This window comes from Ostrea edulis, chromosome 4 (assembly GCF_947568905.1).
Source record: "Ostrea edulis chromosome 4, xbOstEdul1.1, whole genome shotgun sequence".
NCBI lineage: Eukaryota > Metazoa > Mollusca > Bivalvia > Ostreida > Ostreidae > Ostrea > Ostrea edulis.
In genome coordinates this window covers 84829105-84851722 of record NC_079167.1, presented here as the reverse complement: position 1 = coordinate 84851722, position 22618 = coordinate 84829105, and the positions used below count along the sequence as shown (strand labels likewise).

General features: G+C 36.7%; 2 protein-coding genes across 4 annotated transcripts; one reads left to right on the top strand and one right to left on the bottom strand.

Annotated features, from left to right (window-relative positions):
* Positions 1–937: 937 nt before the first annotated feature.
* On the bottom strand, positions 938–13529 carry LOC125670624 (deoxyribonuclease TATDN1-like). Of its 3 annotated transcripts, XM_048905901.2 has the most exons (13): positions 13512–13529; positions 12959–13093; positions 12781–12801; positions 11055–11099; positions 9124–9173; positions 8961–9024; positions 8055–8198; positions 6706–6748; positions 5949–6075; positions 3462–3538; positions 1981–2051; positions 1216–1348; positions 938–1052 (listed from the first exon to the last, which is right to left on the bottom strand). In XM_048905901.2, exons 2-13 carry the CDS (start codon positions 13002–13004, stop codon positions 953–955), a joined length of 921 nt encoding a protein of 306 aa, XP_048761858.1. In that variant the 5' UTR covers positions 13005–13093; positions 13512–13529; the 3' UTR covers positions 938–952. The 3 variants fall into 3 exon arrangements, with proteins under 3 accessions (XP_048761858.1, XP_048761859.1, XP_056020012.1); XM_048905902.2 differs by lacking the exon at positions 13512–13529 and having other exon boundaries at positions 12987–13069; XM_056164037.1 differs by lacking the exons at positions 12781–12801; positions 13512–13529 and having other exon boundaries at positions 11055–11116; positions 12952–13090.
* Positions 13091–21109, top strand: LOC125670625 (dentin sialophosphoprotein-like). The gene is made up of 2 exons (XM_048905903.2): positions 13091–13594; positions 15333–21109. Exons 1-2 carry the CDS (start codon positions 13333–13335, stop codon positions 18848–18850), a joined length of 3780 nt encoding a protein of 1259 aa, XP_048761860.2. The 5' UTR covers positions 13091–13332; the 3' UTR covers positions 18851–21109.
* The last annotated feature ends 1509 nt before the right edge of the window (positions 21110–22618 follow it).

The following is a 22618-nucleotide window of genomic DNA, read 5'->3' as shown; positions in this document are numbered from 1 at the left end:
CAATGTGTTTTCTTTCAAACCAAACAATCGCAGCCATTTTCCTTGAATTGTGAACACTGACGATTTCATAGGCGACGCGCTGATTGGCTGACATAAAGTTCACATGAACATGACCCCCAATCGGGTTATGTTAGATCTTCTTATGCAGAGTATACGGCACGGATCTAAGAAGTCTGATTTTAATTAGATTGTGGGTACAACCCTCAGCAGAGGCGTATCAACTCTTCGTTTGATGCCCCCACTGGGACTCAAGTACTCTGGCAGGCAAGTGATTGTCGCCAGAACTGGCACTGCTTGGGAGTAGAGACATGTCTCCCTGAAGGAGGACAATGTGGTTGTGTTAGATACATGGCCTAATTTCTACTAGCTCTGAGTAGTGGGTTAACCGTTGAGCTTGATTGGAAGAATACTGTTATATATACTTTTTTTGTACAGTAAAGCACTGGACTGTCGTGCCAGAGGTTCTGGGTTCATTTCTCAGCAGAGGCGTATATACCAGTATATGTAATGTTTGGCACCCACGTTGGGACTCTGTTAATCTCTGGCAGGTTAGAGTGATTGCTCCCCCCCCCCCCCCCCCCCCCCCCCAAGACACTGACACTCTGGGACACTTCTCTCAGGAGGGGGACGATGTTGTTGTGTTAGACACATGGCCTAATTTCTACTAGCTCTGGTTAGTGAGTTAACCTTTCAGCTTGATTGGAAGAATACTGGACTGTGGTGCTAGAGGTCCTGGGTTCAATTCTCAGCAGAGGCGTATACTTGACTAACTCTTACAATTGCAACCTCTAGTATGAATCTTTTCTCTTCAGATGGTTTACATTGCATCCTTTGATGTGGATATTGTCTCTAGATTTTATAATTATCCTTCAACTTTTAATGGTTATGTACCAATACTGAGGAAAATCTACAAAGTACCATTAACAAACTAGATATATATAGCTAAAAATCTTTATTGAGGAAAAAACATTTGACAGGTGTTGTCATACAGCTGTTCCGCCAATTCACCAATTTCTGTCTGCCGTGCTGCACTCATTACCTCCAGGACTTGGCTACAATATAAAGCTTGTACAAACAACACTTGACATGTTATATGTCGTGTATGAAAGAGTTCCATCCAAAGTTTAAAAGTATTTTCGAGTGGCAGAGAACTGATGTTGAGGAAGAAATTTCAGAGGTTTGTTTTGTAAACAAAATAACAGGATAATGACTTACACGATCAGTGCGGGTTCATTTCTACTTTTAACACAGAAATTTTTCTCCCACTTTTCCTTTTTCCTCGTGGGGAACTGTGTTTTGATGTGTTTAAAACCTGCATGTGTGGGACGAATTTCACACCATGGAGCATCTGTTAAGAAGAAACTGAGTTTTGGCATCTATAGGAAAGTTCAGAACTTGTCGTGTTGCTCTTGTTATTGTGTATTAGCCTTAGGCTCAGAGGAGCTTTTCTCATAAAAAATTGTCAATTTCAACCAAACTTGATATAAAGCATATGTTATATACAAGTGTTATGTACATGTTATATACAGGTGTTATGTACATGTTATATACAGGTGTTATGTACACTTGGTATGTACAAGTGTTATATACAGTTGTTTCATACAGGTGTTATGTACAGATGTTATATACAGGTGTCATACACAGATGTTATGTACAGTTGCTATGTATAGGTGTTATTTACAGGTGTTATGCAGGTGTTGAATACATGTGTTATATATAGGTGATTAGTACTGGTGATATGTACAGGTGTTATATACAGGTGTTATGTACAGGGGTTATATACAGGTGTTATGTACAGGGGTTATATACAGGTGTTATGTACATGCTATGTATAGGTGTTATTTACAGGTGTTATGCAGAGGTGTTGAATACATGTGTTATATATAGGTGATTTGTACAGGTGTTACATATGTGTGCAAGGTACAGGTACTATATGCAGGTGTTCTGTATAGGTGCTATGAACAGGTGACAACAGTATACCTGTCTCAATCATTAATCTCTCTGCCGGTATTGAACACATTACATCTATATTCTCCTGAGTTTTTAAGGAACTGAAAAAAATAGTGATAATTAATGCATTTCATTATGTTGTCTGTATATCACTCTGTCTAGTACCAGTCGGTGTGTTTGTCATGTGTAGCTACTCTTTCAAGCAAATGATTTACAGAACTTCCTTTCATCAAGTGATCCATCATGATTCCTAGCCAAAAAAGACCCTTATCTTACCCAACATTGTTTAACATCACAACGAAAAAAGCATGACATCATTTCATTTTCACAGAACTTTGTGATCACCAACTTGTAAACAAAAACATAATGATTAGTTGTCATCAATGATTGGCTGTAATTATCTTAACGACAATCAACATTGCTCTAATATTTTGAGGGATTGTTCTCTATAATTCATACTTTATAATCTAACACTAAATTACGGAAGCCGATAGGTGCCAGGGTATAGAATTAATATTTATTTAACTGGCGGCTGCCACTTAATTTATATGGCGGCCACCATTCAATTTAAATCATTTATATATAGCTGTCGCCAGTTATTCAACTCCTCTCTCTTTCTCTATCTCTCTCTCAAAATGAAAGGGGTGCAATCCCTCCCCAATGCTTAGTAATATGTATGTTATATATATACAATTTTAAAAGAGCATCAAATTATTGTTTTTCGATTGTACTGTTCAATACGTAGAACCATGGGGCTGACCCTCCATTTTTTTGATAACGTTCAATTTCTGTTATTTTCACATGCAAACTAAATTATTTTCACATGTGAAATAACATTAATTGGCGGATTGGCCCCACCCCACTCTTTGGTATAGTAATGAATGGTAAAATGTAATGAATTAACTGATCAATTGAAGGATGAACGGAGCCCCCTTCCTCCAATTTAGGAGTACGAAGGTTGGACAAAAGAGACATTTTAGGTTCCTTTTCTGCTTGTCAACAATTGGAGAAGACAATTTCTCTCCGACTGTCCCTACACTTTGAAAAACGATGCTGCGTGTTTGCGTACTATTCTAAATCTTTCCAAAATAATCACTCAGCGATACGAATTACATTGTTTTTGCAATTGGCAGTCACCATATATAAATTAAGTGGAGGCCGCCAGTTAATTTATATGGCAGCCGCCAATTAATAACTGGCGGCCGCCAGTTAATAAGTGGCGGCCGCCAGTTAAATTAAGTGGCGGCCGCCAGTTAAATAAATATTAATTCTATACCCTGGCACCTATCGGCTTCCATACTAAATTACATAAGGGCCCTTTTTGCTTGGAATGGCTCAAATCATCTTTATGAGAAAATAATGTTTACAGCGAGATGCAACAGCTATTTGAGTTCAAGGTCACATCCAACATCAAGGTCAAGAACATGTAACCTGTTACATAAGTATTTACTATTCTTTGAATTTGAAATTAACAAAAGAATCTGTCTGTCCTAATATAACCGAGCACCCACCATCCATTTATTCCTATATACAGATCTTGCTCCAAGATTTCCTTCACCTCATCTGGTGTTCCTGTGAAGGAATGAACCTAAAAAGAAAAAAATACTCTTGGACTGCATCATCTTAGTATCATTACAGTAACAGGGATCAACATCAATGGTTGTCTGATTGCCCCGAGGTAAGTGAAAACCCAGTTCGGACAAGTGAAACTCAATACACTTGACTGGTGGGACAAGTGATTATGTTAGCAGGAAATGTGATTATTTCGATTGTGTTAGGGTTGATAAATATGAAGTATTAAAAAATAAAGTCAAGCTCCGTACTTTTTGTTTTCTTTAAAGAATCACTGATTTTTTTTAGGCCTCTTTCTAGTAGATCATAATGTATCTTATCCTATCAGTAACTTGTTCCTAACAACATAACTATCCGACACACAACTTATCTTAGTCATGTTTGGTTTGTGAGAAAATGGTGGTTTCACAACCGTCTCTTGAAGTAACATTCAGAAAGAAGATGATTTTAGAAAGAAAGGCAATGTTGAGAATAAAAATGAAATTCAATTAAAAAGAAAATTTGAGTTTATGGCAGCATGACAATCCTAATTTACAGGTTTAATTGATATCGTCTGTACTCAGCACAATCCCCAGTAGTTTGTATTTTCTTACCTGTAACACAATTTACAGAATTGATAGCATCTATGCACATATTTATTGAGTTATTGACAAAAAACAAATTTGTTACACTTTTGAAATGTTTTGTTTTTATTCTTTAATTTTAATCATATACATGTATCAGCACATCTCTGCAAGTGTACATCACTTTTCCTTTTTTTTGTGGTGAAAAAATTTATTTCTGTAATATTCTTATCTATAACTTTGACATTTGGTTTTTATTTTGCCATCAATTGCACTCAATCACAACAAAGCCCAAGGTTTAGGCAACCCATAAACTTGTATAAAATCATCAATAATTGGCTATGTAAAATTCATAGTTGTAACCTAGCTCTTGCATTTGGTAGCATAAAGAAGGAAAACTGACCTATTCACTAATTGTGGTTGACCCCATAAAAGGAGATAATTAAAATTACTGATTGAAAGGAGTATAACAGTATTAGGGTAAAAATATTTCGGACAACAAAGTTTTTCATTTGGACAAGTGAAAATTTGAGATTACTTGCCCAAAGAGCAAGCGAGATGAAAGGTTAATGGCTATCCCTGAGTGAGTTGGTCTGAAAAGTCGGATCATGTCAAATTGACAGGTGTAAATTGTCAGATCAAAAGGGGGCTAAATGTCGCGTTTGATGTGATGATCTGTGTCTGTCAATGAGACTGTAAAAGGTACTGTAGTAATGAAACATTTACTATATACCCACATAAATTCAAGCATAGATGAGAGTAACTTAATCAATGATTGGCAAAATGAGTAAATAAAAGTGAAATTATTTTTTGCTTAGACAGCATTGATTGTTATCAATCTAATGCAATGTGATGTCATCAATTTCAAAGGCTGGTGATACCACGGTGTGGTGATCCGGATATTCAGATCACACTGTGAACTTTACAGTATTGAAACATGGAAAATAATGGGTATTATAGTAATTGTATTTATAAAGTACAAAATTCAATTTGATTACATGGTCATTTATCAAAAGTAAGACTCTTCCTTCTCCTATCTCTCTCTCTCAATTCCTGGTTTGTTTCTCCTATCTCTTTCTTCTCTCTCTCCATTCCTGGTTTGTTTCTCCTATCTCTTTCTTCTCTCTCTCCATTCCTGGTTTGTTTCTCCTATCTTTCTCTTCTCTCTCTCCATTCCTGGTTTGTTTCTCCTATCTCTCTCTCCTCTCTCTCCTTTCGTTGTCTATGTATCTTCTCTTCTTATTTCTCTCCATTTATGGTTTATGTTCCTCCTATATCTCTCTTTCTTCTCTCCCTTCTTTCATGGTCTGTTTCTCCTCTCTTTCTATATCTATCTCTTTTCTCTCTCTCTCTCTCTTTTCTCTCTATCTCTTTTCTCTCTCTCTATCTCTTTTCTCTCTATCTCTTTTCTTTCTATCTCTTCTCTCTATCTCTTTTCTCTCCCCCTTTTCATGATGTACAGTATGTCTCCTCTCTCCTTTAATGGTCTGTGTTTCTCCTTTTCTCCAGGTTCCATGTTTCTCCTCTCTTTCTATCTCTTTTCTTTCCCTCCTTTCATGTTCTATGTCTCCTCTCTTTTCTCTCTCCTTTCATGGTCTGTTTTCTCTCTTTCTGTTTTCTCTCTTTCTTTCTCTCTCTTTTTATTTTCTCTCTCTTTCTATCTCTTTTCATGGTCTAAGTTTTTCCTCTTCTCTTCTCTCTCTCCTTTCAGTCTATGTTTCTCCTCTCTCTCTCTCTCTTTTTCTTTTGCTCTCTCTTTCTTTCTATCTCCTTTCATGGTCTAAGTTTTGCTCTTCTCTCTCTCTTTCTCTCTCTCCTTTCACAGTCTATGTTTCTCCTCTCTCTCTCTCTATGAAATCTTACCACTCCCCCTTTTATTCTGTCTCTGTTGCGTTTGATGATATCGATAAAATCCTGGTGACAGTTGCGACTGTGAAGAAACATTGGTAGCCTTGTTGTTTCTGCAAGGTCGATTTGTTTTTCAAAATATCTATTTAAAAAATCACAAATAAAATATCTATCAAAAATCACAAATAAAATATTGATGAAAAATTGTAAATAAAATTAGCTGCAAGAATGTAGCCCTCTGGGAAAATATTGGACCATTCCTAAATTTTCCGAGACAGCTGACAGTTCTGCAGCTAAGATAAAACCTAAATTCATCTTTTAGTGTTTGGTCAAGACATACACGCATACATCAGCCTAATTCTGTTTCTTTGTCTCAGGACTCTAAATTCTTTAAATCTGGGATTGATGGGAGCCATTTCCGATTTGCATATTTTCCCCTATAAGCGAAGTGTGATATTAAAATTTCCCTATTGCAAAATAGTAAAAGGATGAATTGCAGTGAAAAGATTGATTCCAAAATGTTTTAAAGATGTGCTCCATATCTAAATCCTACAAATAATGTTCATGCTGAGATGAACTACAAATCTCAAACAAAATTTTGCTGCTTTCCCAAATCCCCAGTCCTAAATAACTGAATGAATATCAATTATTTATTAGAGCATTGGGTCGGAAATATCTCCAAATGCAATTGCATAGTGTTTCCCGAAGACAGCTATTAAATATGTGCATACATTTACTAAAATAAGAACGACTTACTTATTAAGAAGCTTACTTTAACTGAATTTCTTTCGGACAAAAGTGGAGACGATCATAATCTGAAATAAAAAATTTCAAATCTCAGTATATCCTCCTATGACTGCCACTACAATTTGTCTACCTAGTCTACATCCCCCTATTAATGTCACTACAATTTGTCTACCTAGCCTACATCCTCCTATGACTGCCACTACAATTTGTCTACCTAGTCTACATTCTCCTATGACTGTCACTACAATTTGTCTACCTAGCCTACATTCTCCTATGACTGCCAATACATTTTGTCTACCTAGCCTACATCCTCCTATGACTGCCATGTACAGTGTTACCGCGTTATATCGCCAGCTTTTGTCCCAGCCTATTTTGGCGTTATATCACCAGCTTTTGTCCCAGCCTATTTTGGCGTTATATCGCCAGCTTTTGTCCCAGCCTATTTTGGCGTTATATCGCCAGCTTTTGTCCCAGCCTATTTTGGCGTTATATCGAGGATGGCATTACAAAAAGTTTGGTCGTTTTAGTTCATCAATTTTTTTAAAAAAATGTGGTTGATCAAGAATTAATAAATCATTGTCCTTTTATTGTCATAGATAATGAGTCACTCATCCACATCACAAGATATGTAAATGCATGAAATTGTTTTGCTTTATCTTAAAACTTTGTAAAAAAAAAAAAAAGAAAAAAAAAGGGGGGGGTGGCATATTCTGAGCTTGTTCATTTGTAAAACACAAAAGCATATCTATGAAACATCATGGTAGGTTCTACAATGACTGAATACATTGAGTGGTTGACAAACAAATGTAATCGCTGCAACTTTTTTTCTGGAACACAGAAATATGATGTCATACACATAAATATAGACAAAAGTCACATGGTACACAAAATTTACAGCAGTTAATTGATAGCAAGCCGATTTGGTTTGTGTGCAAACGAACATTGGCAGAAGTTTGCAGCTGATAGTAATTTCGTTTCTCAGTTGTTTACGCATAGGCAATACTACTCAACAATTTCAGAGACCATTTTAAATGAATATGTTAAGTTATTATCACAATTACCTATGCTTACCTGGTTTTATGACAGATACTAAATATAGTTTCACTATGATTCACTGGACAGAACAATTATGTATAATTGTGGCTTCTGATCCCTGGTATTGTCTGGGGGGATATATTAAGACAATTCCTGAAAATGGGTGGTGGATGGTGATCGATAGGTGAGGTTGGTGTTTTATCAGGGTTTTTAGTGTGTATGGAAATCTATTTTATATATTTCGATGGCGACATGCGAGGGTGGTGATATCATGAGTGGCGATATACAGAGGTATTACTGTAGTTAATATTGTAATTAGTCACTTTGTTAATCACCTACCTAGTCCACACTCTCCGATGGCCACTACTTTGTCTGTGTTACTGACCACCAGATCTAGCAGCTTCTGTTGATATTCCTCCGGGTCACCTTCAGTAAACTCCTTACAACGAGTTGGATGACACCCCACCGTACAATAAAACATATCTACAACATTTCAAATGTACAATTTCAAATTACAAATGTTTCTTGTAAAACCTTCCTTTTTTTCTAATTTCCTGTTTCCTGTTTGCAGATTTTCTGTATTTTTTGGTCGAGTTACGTCACATACAATGAAATCTGTAGATTTAATATTTAAAAAGGAATAAAAGCTTTTTCTACAAATTTTATAAATGTACATCATATCTGCACAAAAGAAATTAAGTTAAAGTAGTTTGCACTATACAAAACGTGAAAAATTTGTAAAGAAGTTACAAACCATTAACACTTACTTCGTTTTATACAATATAAAGCAAACTTGGGCAGTGTATGCTTTGTCCTAACTTACTATTCAGTGTTTGACACTAAATATTTTACTATACTAGATTCTGTAATTTACTAGTCCTGCTGATTGGTGACTAGTGTGCCTGCTAAAGGCATTTGTTTTACAAAGTTCTAGAGCCTTTCTGTGTTCTGACAGCTCATTTGTTTTACAAAGTTCTAGAGTCTTTTTGTGTTCTGACAGCTTACTGTTAGTTTTACAAAGTTCTAGAGCCTCTCTGTGTTCTGACAGCTTACCATTTGCTTTAGAAAGTTCTAGAGCCTCTCTGTGTCCAGACGGCTTACCGTTTGTTTTACAAAGTTCTAGAGCCTCTCTGTGTCCTGACAGCTTACTGTTTGTTTTACAAAGTTCTAGAGCCTCTCTGTGTCCTGACAGCTTACTGTTTGTTTTACAAAGTTCTAGAGCCTCTCTGTGTCCTGACAGCTTACCATTTGTTTTACAAAGTTCTAGAGCCTCTCTGCAATCACTGAGACAGCCTCCAGTTATCATCATCTGGTGAAACAAAGAAGAATCCCTTAAGGAGGTTGTTATACAAAGCAAAAAAGGAGAAAACCACACAATTAAATAATCTGGACAATAAATAAGCCATACCTTCATCATGCCAGCATCTTTGGCTCGTGCTATTACATCATCTAGATCATCTGCAAAGAATTCGTCAGAATGATCGTTAATTAAAAAACTCTTCCTTCTGAATCAGCTTTGATGAGATTCATATACTGTTGAAATCATTGTACATCCACTGGTCACATGTTAAAGTCATTGTATTATATAGCTGCAGAACTGTAGCTCTCTGAAAAAATATTTTGACATAACAGAGAGCTTCAGAGCCACCCCTTATAAAAACCTTCGATTTACGGCGCACAAAAAGCTGCGCACGGTTGAGGCCTTATATTGTTGTATTCTTGAGTTGCTGTCTCATAAATTTATCTCTGTTATGTCAAAATATTTTTTCAGAGAGCTACAGTTCTGCAGCTACACTAATAGCTGCTGTCTTTACACAGAAGGAAGGGGGGCACACATCCTTGCTATTGATAAAAAGTTTTGGTTGTGTTTTTCACCAATGAAACTCTATCTCAATCCTCAGTAGATTTCATAAGAGGGTATGGCTGTCACTCTCACAGACACATGACTGTCACTCTCACAGACACATGACTTACTCTCGCAGACACATGACTGTCACTCTCAGACTCATGACTGTCACTCTCACAGACACATGGCTGTCACTCTCACAGACACATGACTGTCACTCTCGCAGACACATGACTGTTACTCTCAGACTCATGACTGTCACTCTCAGACTCATGATTGTCACTCTCACAGACACATGACTGTCACTCTCACAGACACATGACTGTCACTCACAGACACATGACTGTCACTCTCACAGACACATGGCTGTCACTCTCACAGACACATGACTGTCACTCTCACAGACATATGACTGTCACTCTAACAGACACATGACTGTCACTCTCACAGACACATAACTGTCACTCTCACAGACACATGACTGTCACTCTCACAGACACATGACTGTCACTCTCACAGACACATGACTGTCACTCTCACTGACACATGACTGTCACTCTCTCAGACTCATGACTGTCACTCTCAGACTCATGGCTGTCACTCTCACGGACACATGGTTATAGGGCTGTGCGGTGCACCGAAAATTTCGGTGCACCGCGATTCACACAATTCGATTCGATGCACCGATTACAAATTCCGGATTTCGATTCGGTTCGGTTTAGATTTTACTTACACCAAAACAACCAATATGGCGTCCGAGTGATGTTGAAAACATGTGTTTTTTTATGCAACAGAGATTTAAATCACTACTGCGTTGAGAGTTAGCATTTTCACCACTCATATACCACCAGAATATGGTCCGTAAGATCATTGCAGTTTATCTTTACATGACATATAGCATTTCTGTCAGTGGTGGAGTGAAATCAACATCGTAGGTAATGAAACAGATTTGACTGGAGAGATTTCCAAAGACTCTCAATTGATAGAATTGTTGAATTTTTGCATATCAATGAAAACAATAGCATATACATTTTGGATTCACTATAGATTTGTTTAATAATCCAAAACTTATGCAGCACATTAATATAACAAATTTTGATAGACTGTCAGTGTTTTCTTTTTTCTATCAAAGTTATAAGATGCCATTATGAATAGATAAGATGCTTACAAATGACGACACATAGTTATATAACCTGAATAAAATCAAATCAAATATGCTACTTATTAAAATTGTTAATTTTTGTGCCGTCATTAGATAAATTGGACCTAACATGAACCGAATCGAAAATAACCGAACCGTGCTGTTCTGAATGGAAACCGAACCGAATCGAGCTAACCCTGAATCGTCCCAGCCCTACATGGTTACCACCAGTTCTCTACCACAACATACACCCCTCCCGTTAATATTATGCCAACATTCAAAACAATGAAAGCTGTGATAGGTCTTGTTACTCAGTCAATGTTAATATCATTAACTTCAATGAATGTCATACCTTGGTGTTTCCTAGATTTGTGATAAACACCTCTGAACATCGGGTCTGAAAAAATAATCATCCTGTACAACAAAAGACAAGTGTATATTTATGTAACCCAAAAATAAGATTCAGATTTTTTGAAAGTTAAGATTAGAATGAAACAGAATAGCATTATTTTCAAAATATCGATGACCCTTTCAAACATATCACATACAAAATACAAGATTCTGATAATCGCAATAAACAATTATGATAATAAGCATGAAATACTTGGGACTAATTTTTCTGAATCATTAGAATCTATAGCTATGTCTGCTTAATGTTATATAAAAGTGATACAAGGGCGAGTCAATAAGTAACCAGCCTATCCCATTTCCGATTGAACAAGACGGTCACGATTTTCATGCCTTGTTACAATACATGTTTTATACCTGGGTACAAAATTGCACACGTATTAAGTCATTCCTTTATAAGATATTGCAACATGGCTAGTGATGCAAAGCCATGCTTTTCATCTAAAGTTGAGTACTGTGTTACAATTCGGTACTTGTATTTAAAAGGTAAAACAGTCAAGGAAATACACAGCGAGTTAGCCGATGTTTATGGGTCTTCTGCACAATCTTATGCTCAGGTTAAATTCTGGGTAGGGAAATTCAAATGCAGACCTGGACGCCTACTGGATGCCACCGACGAAGAAATGTGTAAGAAAGTTCAAGATATGGTATACTCTGATAGGTGAATTCAGGTGGGAGAAATAGCGCAGGCATTAGGCATTTCACATGGTAGAGTTTCAACAATCTTACATGATCATTTAGGTATGCGCAACCTAACAGCCCGTTGGGTCCCCAAATCCCTTAGCGATGAGCAAATGGCAACCACAGCATCAGTATGCAGTGCCTTGTTGAAGTGTTTTAGGTCAAAAGATGATTTTCTTTTGTGTCTGGTGACTGTAGATGAGACTTGGTTTCATTATTATAAACCAGAGAATATTTAGCTAAGAGCCGTCAGTGGGTAGGGCCTGGGTCCCCAAGGCCAAAGAAGTTCAAGGCGCAACCATCTGCTGGCAAGGTGATGGCCACAGTATTTTTGGGATGCAAAAGGCGTTATTATGTTGAACTTTTTACCCAAGAGAAGTACAATAACAGGAGTGTACTATGCAAACTTGCTAGACCAGCTGAGAACCGTCATCCGTGAAAAACGCCAAGGTAAAGTCTCTATAGGTGTTTTACTGCAACAGGACAATGTGAGAGTATGAGCGAAACAGGTATGAATTAATACCACATCCTGACTATTCGCCTGACCTAGCTCCTAGCAACTTCCTATTCCCAAACTTGAAAAAGGATATCCGTGGATGTCATTTCCGGTCTGACGACGAAGTCGTGACGGCAGTGGAGGAGTGGGTCAATGGAAAAGATCCTGACTTTTTCAGTTCTGGGCTGATGGCACTTGAACACCATTGGTCTAAAGCATCACACTAGAGGGTTTACTTATTATATAGAAAAAGAAGAGGTGGATCTCAACCGGAAGTAAGTTAGGTTGCATGGTTACTTATTGACTTGCCCTCATAATTTGTATATATATATGTGCGTGTGTGTACATATATATATATATATATATATAAACACACACACACACAATATTGTACAGTACCACCATGTACCATAATACAAACATATATAGGCAAGGGAGAAACAGAGAGAGAGAGGGGGGGGGGGTAGACATAGAGAAAAAAAGAGAGACTCACCTGTCAAATTAACACCAATATCTAGAAAAAATATGATAAATAAGCAAATAACAACACTATATAATTATGTATATAGTAATAAGCATTGGTGTAAAGTACAAGTGGGTTTTTTTTTTTAAGAATTACACTATATTCCTCACATATTCTGAACTTATTGATGAGTATATACACATCATACCGATAAATTTGTGAAGTGAATTCCTTACGTTCCCTGCTAAAGCCATGATTCTGGAATTCTAGTTACACGTGTGTTCAACTGTCAAACATGTATTTTTAGTTGGGATCAAAAGTCCCCGCAAACATCGAGCCCGACCTTCAATTAAAAGAAAAAAATTAGTGGTTGTATCATTGTCGGTATTTATTTGATCTTTTTAACGATATCCATTATCTGATATTTTATTCTTTAATTCTGTAGTAGAAGGGATTGAAAAACGACCCTTGTACAAGATTACATTGTAGTTTGAGATTACCCGTGACGTCATGGTAGAGCGGTGAATTTAATCATTGCATATGGTTGTGGAAATTTATTGAGCGTGTTTTGAGCTGATAAACATGAACCTGAACTCACAAGATGGAGCTCGGAGGAAACTCAAGTTCACTTCATCGTCACAGACAGTGTACTACCTCGATATTTCTTCTTGTAAACTCAGAGTTAAAACTGTGCAGAGAATCTTGTCATTGCATGGGAAAATCGAGGAGTTTTTGTCAAAAGAAGTGAATCTAGTGCTTACAGATAGAGACGCCATTTGCACTGAAGAAGAAGAGATTCCTTCAAACACCGATGTAAAACAAAGAACGATGCCACTGAGCCGAGGTAAAATGTAGTTCATTTCTCGTGCGCTCTCCCTGTAGTGTGTACACGTATGCACCTGTTAAATGCATTGTCATGATTGTGTATATTTATCAGCGTACTGAGTTTTAAGAGTAAGAGAAATATTGTACAGCTATGAATGCTTTCATATAGTATTCGTTCATTGTGTCTTTACATGATGTGTTGAAGATTAACACCCACTTGACTTTGTTTCTTTTGATATCAGTGCATGTCCATCTTTCTTTTTGTTGTTATACGTGTATATGACGTCAACAGCTGGAGGTGATTTTGACCAATGCAATACACTTACAGATGTAGCAGTGAAGGTTCTTTATTATATTCATATCTACCATGATATTTATGTATAATATATATATGTATATATAAAGCACAGAAAATTTAACTTTATTTGGATACCCACTTCCGCCCCTACCCAGGGTTGAACTCACGACCTGCGGAACCAAATCTCCTATCAACCAGCGCGATATAACCCGATCAACCAATTAGGCAAGTCATAAAATTTGCTTTCGATGACGATGGAATTCTCGCCACGCTGTCACACGCTTTACAGTTTATATAAAGCACAGAAATAACAATGAACTCTCAAATGAACATAACTGCCCTAAGAGAAGAAATATTTAATAGTTATAAAGCATAGAAAATCTTTATTTCTAGAGTTGGTCATATGAATTACATTTTTATTTTAAAATTACAAATCCCGTGGGGATACATGTTAGAATTGGTCCTCAGTACCCCGTGCTTGTCGTAAGAGGCAACTAAATGGCGCGGTCCTTTGTATGAGACTGCAAAAACTGAGGTCCCGTGTCGCAGCAGGTGTGGCACAATAAAGATCCCTCCCTACTCAACAGTGTGCGATATTAACTTTAAAGTCCTATAGACTTTCAGTCTATATGTAGTCATTTCATTTCCTATAGACCGAAATTTAACATGAAATATTCATTATTATTAAAAAATAAATAATAGACACAAATTTGATTTGGTAATTCGTTCATAGTTTATTTATATTCTTTTTCAATTTCATGCAGAAGCTTTTCAATTCGAATTTCATTTTCTTTTTCATTTTGTTCCAGCTCAGTTTCACTGTCCGCTTCTTCATCTAAGTCACTTTTACTATGTTTCATTTTCTCGTAATTTTCTGTGACTTTAGCCTTGCTGGAACTTGTACTGACCGCTTTCCGTTTGATTTCAGGGCGTACATTGAAGTAAATATCAAATTGATCCCCATCCCACCCCCCACCCGGTTAAAAATGGAATAATCTAATTCGAATGATTTTTAATTACATTGAGGAACATTTTATTACAGCTAAGGGGTGAACAGAAACATCAGTGTAATACATGACTGGTCCCGTTTCTCATATATGTTTAATAAGCGACTACAACCAAAACAGGATTAATTATGATAGACTTGAATAATGTTTGTAGTAAAACTAGAAAGTTGACAATTTTGTATCCATATCAGCATGCACTATTTTGCATTTTTCACGTTGTTATTGTCTGACATCATCGCCTCCTTCACGATTTGGGAAATTAAACTTAGCCTGTTGCTTGAAATTTCTGTTTTAAAGTCAATGCTGCTTATTTTCACTTCATAAAAAACAAACTCCTCTTGGATAACCTACATGATTTGCATAGTTATTAACCTGTGCTATGAGTTCATATAGTCTTTCCAAACCCATGATAAGCGTGTATATGATTGTGATTCAAATTGTATATTTTTTAGGAAGGGCTCTTTTGATGAAGGCTGCAAAACAGAAAAATCTTCCTAATGATCCTGTACGATACGCCCAAACGTTGGGTGTAAACATCCAGAAAGTCTCAACTTTTCTGAAGGACACAGAATTTGTGAAAGAAAAGAGAAGTTGGAACAGGAGAGGTGAGATGAATGGAATACAACCCTTGTCCTGGTCAGAGAAAGATAACTGCCCGGTTGTGAGGTCAAAGAAAGCGAACTGTCCAATCGTGAAATGTGAAGACATAAAGAAAAATTACAAACCTCTTATCAAGCTCTTTCATGCATTTCCACAAGCTAGGTATGATTCTGAATTAATTTCTCCTTTTGACAAAACTATCATGTTGTGTCGAAAATCAAAAGAAAATGTGAATCGTTATGCAGTGCCTAGACAGTCTGTACAAGTTTCCAACAAAGCGGTATACTGTGAAGCCTGTGATTGTTGGTTTAAATGCTCATTGAGACAACACTTACACAGTGAAAAACATTTGATTTTCACCAGAAACCCAACCAATTATAGAGCACTAGATGAAATCATGGAAAAGGTGCCACCTTTAGAAATGTTTATAAAGAAATTCAGTCTCGTTGAAGGGACATCAGACGACACCACAATCAAGGAAAATTCATCATATCCTGAATCTTTGCTTGTTGTGAGCACTCCAGAGGAAGAAATGTCACAGAACAAAGAAACAAAACTTTATGTGTTTGATAGCTGTTCTGCGGGGAAAACCTTCATAAAAACTACAGTCAATTTCACTAAAAAAACTAAAACTATTTGTAATGAATGTGGATTTGAAACTGAAAGTAACTCTAAAGAAGACTTGTCTGTTAGATTAAATTGTAAGTCATCAGTGAAAGACACAACAAATCAACAATCCCCAATCAAAGACACAGCTAGTCAACAATCAGCAGATACAGCCAATCAACAGTCAGCAGACACAACCAATCAACAATCAGCAGACACAACCAATCAACAATCAGCAGACACAACCAATCAACAATCAGCAGACACAACCAGTCAACAATCAGCAGACACAACCAATCAACAATCAGCAGTTAAAGACACAACCAATCAACTATCAGCCGACACAACGAGTGTACAATCAGCAGACACAACCATTCAACAATCAGCAGTTAAAGACACAACCAATCAACAATCAGCAGTTAAAGACACAACCAATCAACAATCAGCAGTTAAAGACACAACCAATCAACAATCAGCAGACACAATAAGTCTACAATCAGCAAAGACAACCAATCAACAATCAGCAGACACAACAAGTCTACAATCAGCAGACACAATCAATCAACAATCAGCAGACACAACCAATCAACAATCAGCAGTTAAAGACACAACCAATCAACAATCAGCAGACACAACCAATCAACAATCAGCAGACACAACAAGTCTACAATCAGCAGACACAACCAATCAACAATCAGCAGTTAAAGACACAACCAATCAACAATCAGCAGACACAACCAATCAACAATCAGCAGACACAACCAATCAACAATCAGCAGACACAACCAATCAACAATCAGCAATTAAAGACACAACCAATCAACAATCAGCAGACACAACCAATCAACAATCAGCAGTTAAAGACACAACCAATCAACAATCAGCAGACACAACCAATCAACAATCAGCAGACACAACCAATCAACAATCAGCAGATACAACCAGTCAACAATCAGCAATTAAAGACACAACCAATCAACAATCAGCAGACACAACAAGTCTACAATCAGCAAACACAACCAATCAACAATCAGCAGTTAAAGACACAACCAATCAACAATCAGCAGACACAGCCAATCAACAATCAGCAGACACAAACAATCAACAGTCAGCAGACACAACCAATCAACAATCAGCAGACACAACGAGTGTACAATCAGCAGACACAACCAATCAACAATCAGCAGTTAAAGACACAACCAATCAACAATCAGCAGACACAACCAATCAACAATCAACAGACACAACCAATCAACAATCAGCAGATGCAACCAATCAACAATCAGCAGACACAACCAATCAACAATCAGCAGACACAACCAGTCAACAATCGGCAGTTAAAGACACAACCAATCAACAATCAGCAGATACAACCAATCAACAATCAGCAGTTAAAGACACAACCAGTCAACAATCAGCCGACACAGCCAGTCAACAATCACAAGACACAACCAATCAACAATCAGCAGACGCAACCAATCAACAATCAGCAGTTAAAGACACAACCAATCAACAATCAGCAGTTAAAGATACAACCAATCAACAATCAGTAGTTAAAGGCACAGTTACTCAAAGGTCACCAGTTAAAGACACAACCAATCAACAAACAGCAGTTAAAGACACAGCTACTCAAAGGTCACCAGTTAAAGACACAACCAATCAACAAACAGCAATTAAAGACACAACCAATCAAAGGTTACCACTTAGTAGCATAGCAAATCAAGACTCACTTGTCAGAAATCCAACAAATCAAGGAGTGCTTGAACACAAAACATCAGAATGTGAAGGAACAACCTCACAAAGACAGGACAATAAATCCTCAAAGAGGATACAGTCAGACATTTACTTCAGTCCCATACACTCCCCAAATTACATGCCAGATTATCTTAGCTTTGCGGACCTGGCCAACCGCTGGATGGCAGACATCAGATCTGCATGTGCTGCCAAACATGCCAAGAGGGAGACATTTAAAGCTATCTCCGTTCAAGAACAGCATGTCACTGTCTCGGCTTGGGAGAATATTTTAGAAAACGAATCGAAATCTGTCTCAGTTGCAGATTGTGAGAAGAGTATACTTAATACTGACATAGTGAATGTTTCTTCTGTAGTTTCTATTTCCCATCTTACAACTTCAAGTGTCAGCCTTGTTCAACATGTGAATAAAGTGGATGTAGCCTCAAATACTGACATCCCATACAAACATCATGAAAAGTTACTGAATAAGAAACCAATTATCTTAAGTGATGTTAGCAAAGAAAACATCTATGGACCGATCACAAACAAAATACCACGGTCAGATGTCCATCCTAAGGCCCCTGTCAGTAGGAAACTGTCCTACTCCCCATGTGTCAGCAATTCTGACAGCATTCCACCACTAAGTGTCACATCAGAAGACAAGGAGAACCAGTCAACTATACCTTATTACCCGGAACCAGTACAACAACCAATCAAAATCAAGATCCACCTGAACAGTCTGAAGGACACTCCTGATGTACAACTTGTCAGGTCCCACAGGAAACGTGGAAAACTTCTCAGGGGTACTTCATCTAGTGTGTACTGTGCTGTTCAACAAAGTGACATGAAACTTAAACTGTGCAAGGTCAAGGTCACTCCAGTACAACAGAATGGGGATTTGCGTCACTACTGGAAGGTACGCAAATCTGGAGGTTGTCGACTTGTGTTCAGTGCGGAGAAAAGAAAGGCTAGTGATGATGGCAATGATACGCCTTTAGCATCCAAAAGGAAACGCATCGATGTGATGTAGCCATGACGTGAATTCTGTAAATATGGTTGTAACTAGAATTATTTTCAAAATAGTTTTTGTGAATCAGGTTATGATTAGAATGGTCTTTCCAATATAAACATATCAATGGGGGAGGGGGGATCCATCTTGCATAAAGTGTACTGCTTATTATTGAAAGTTAGAAAATTTGATACATGAATACATACATTACGCAGGGGTTTTCCTCTATATTTTAATTTCACTCTTAAACATTTTTACCTGTATCTGGATTTCTGTGCAATACTGGGTTCTATTACCACATTCATCCTATTGAGCACCCTGGGAGCTTTGAAAGTTGGAAAAGACAATTATTTAGAACTTTGTTTTGGAATCTTTTTCAGTGAAATTTTGACTTTGAGAAATGTTGAAACAGATATCAAATGCTAAATGAGTTATTGTTGTACTTTCCTTTGTGATAATATAATCTATTCAGCTCTTATTCACCGATTTATTATTTCAAATTATCAAAACAACATAGTAAATATATACAAAAATGTAGTTGCTATTACGGATATAAGGTAAGTCATACTATATTCAAATTGGAGTTTAAGAAAGACCCAGGGGCACTCATATGGGCAAGTAGGGGCGCTCAATAGGATGAATACTGTAATGATGAGCTAAATGTTTTCTATGATTTGATGTTCGTGGTGCTCAATATGATAGAGATTATCTTTCATGTTCAAGTTATTATGATCTCATTGGGAAAAAAGTTTGTATCATTAAAAATATATGAAATGTAGAACATAATTCATGCCTTATTTATCTACTTAACAACCCCCCCCCCCCTTTTTTTTTAATATTGAATTTCCCAGTAGTATTTGATGCTACCAGTAATTCTAAGACTCAGTATCGAATTACATTTTGTGATTAAAGACCTGAGTCTATAAACTACTATATACATATGATGTTCCTCTATTTACCTATATCTTTGCGTGCAATACATTGTTTTGGCATTAATAAGCTAATTTTTCTATACATTTTTTCATGCTTAGTTTTTTTTTGTTTTTTGTTCTAATTTGTGCAATGTAAATCACATACTTTGTCCATTTATTGATAAATCCATATTTTGCATTTGTTCAAATCAAAAGTTAGTTCTACTTTTGATAGGTGATAATGTATATTTTTTTTTAAAAACAAGGAAATTGAAATGAATTCTTGGAAATTATATACATGTATGTGCATGTTTTATTAATTTTTGTGGAAAAAACCATATTTACCACTTTTGCAGCATTTTTTGCAAATATGACACGACATTTGTTGTCCAGTGTTGGTTGGTGTTTTTTTATCATTTATTGATGTCATATATTACAATTACATGGATAAGAGAGTTGTATACACATTGTTTACATCGTCATTCTAGAGGCAGTGTAAATCTAAACCATCTGACCATACAGTAACGTTAATCACTCAAGATTGTAAATCTATTTTGTTGTTTATGATGTCATATTGGAGGTCTTTTTAGGAATCCAAGAAAACGATGTTTCTTCACAATTTTTATGTGAAAATTTCAGGGTGTTTTAAGTAAAGATCAGACCCACGATATTTTGTAATAACGGAATTATTTGAGAAGTAAAATGAGGTAACTCTGTATCGAATAGGGATTATTCTTTGAAACATCAATATGATATATAATCCTACATTAGAAAGTATTTATTTCATGATATCTAAAATTTGTGGAAGTTTTACGATTATGTTAAAAAAATTAAATCTCAGAAAAGTGACTGTATATATACTTATTTCCAACTGCAGTGAAGGAAAAATATCCATAGTCGAGTTGTCTAATAGTGAAGGGAAAATATCCATAGTCGAGTTGTCTAATAGTGAAGGGAAAATATCCATAGTCGAGTTGCACATGTCTAATGGCTTTTTTTATTTTATTCATGTGCCCGATCAGATTGTCTACTGTTGCAATTATATATTATCGATGGATAAAAATGTCAATGTTCATACCTGGTATTTTACGGACATAATAAAGGAGTAATTTTATGACTAAAATATCGTATTTACAAGTTTTGATTGTGATTTCTGGTTTTTGATAATGTTTAACGGTCGTTTAATTGTCATATTCTCTTTCAGACCAAATGAGTTTTTAAAAATATATATTGGGAGCAGTTTTTATTCAATCTATTTTTAGCTGATGGTTTTGAAGATGCTGATGATTTTAACAGCTAACTTTGAATGAAACTATGGTACTTTGCCTATTTTTTATACAAGAAGCCTGAAATAAAGTTGTTATAAATATCTGCTTTCAATTATTTCCTGGTTCATGCAGAGAAATGAGTCTTGCACACTTTGGACTTGATCACGGGACAAAGGCTATGTCAGGATTTGTAACTTGGAGATGATTGGCTCATTTAAACCAATTTTAAGCATCATCATCATTGCTGTCAACTTTTGACATTTTTGGACAAATTTGAAAACCTGAGTCACTCTTGGGACCTACATGTACTGCTATTGGTCATGCATTACCGTAACAATAATTGAACTTCTTGATAGCTACTAATCCAATTCTTTTCAAATTTGGCATGAAGCATCTTTGGGACAAGGGGGGACACAAATTGTAAATTTCAGAACTCTGGGGCCTTAAAGGCTGGGCAAAAATTGACCAATTTTCAACAAGAGGCCCACACAGGCTTTATCGATCATCTGAGTATCACTAGTCCCAAGTGCTGAAAATTTAGAAAAAATTTCCTGTTCTGAAAATATCTATATAAGTTAAATTATAATATTCAGCATCAGTATAAAACAAGATGTGTTCTTAAAACTTCAATGCCCTCATTGCATTAACTGATGAAAGGCTTTTATTAGATAATTAAACAATATTGCCAATTTGGACCCACCATAAAGTGAAAACCGTGGGGTTGTGAAATTAATAATTTTGTACATTCTTTTCTGCTTTTTCTAAATATGCATTTAGTTTTGATAATATATCAGTAAACTGAAAGGGGCATGGATACGATTTGAGCTGAAAATTTTCAAATTTTGCTTTTCCATTTTTAGGTCACCTGAATTCATTCAGGTGACCTATTGCTATCTGTTTTTGTCCATCGTCGTTCGTCGTGCGTTAACATTTGAACATTTTCAGCTTCTTCTCTGAAACCCCTGAACCAATTTCAACCAATTTTGGCATATAGCATCTGTGGGTGGAGGGGAACTAAAATTGTGAAATTCGTGGTCCCTGCCCCCCTGGGGCCTGAGGGGTGGGGCAAAACCCATAAAAATGAGTGTAATTTTAAAAAATCTTCTTCTTTACTCCTGGACATCAAGAAGCCAAACTGTGGGCATAATTATAATGAGCGTTGAGCCCTCTACCAAAATTGTGAAATTCATGGCCCCTGGGGCAGGGGTTCTTGTGTTAGGGTGGGGCTCTATTGGTCATATAGTGAAAGTGTAGAAATTCTTTGAAAATCTTCTTCTCTGTCTCTGGGTATTAAGTAGACAAACTAATAGCATGGTAATGATGAGCAAGGATGCCTCTTTATACCCCCTGCAACAAGTTGTGGGGGGGTATACTGGAATCGGGTTGTCCGTCTGTCCGTCCGTCCGTCTGTAGACGCAATGGTTTCCGGGCTCTAAAGCATTATCCTTTCCACCTACCGTCACCATATCATATATATGGACTACCCATGGGATGAAGATGTTCCCTATCGATTTTGGGGTCAAAGGTCAAGCGCACTGGACATTGAAGTAGCAATATGGTTTCCGGGCTCTAAAGCGTTATCCTTTCCACCTACAGTCACCATATCAAAC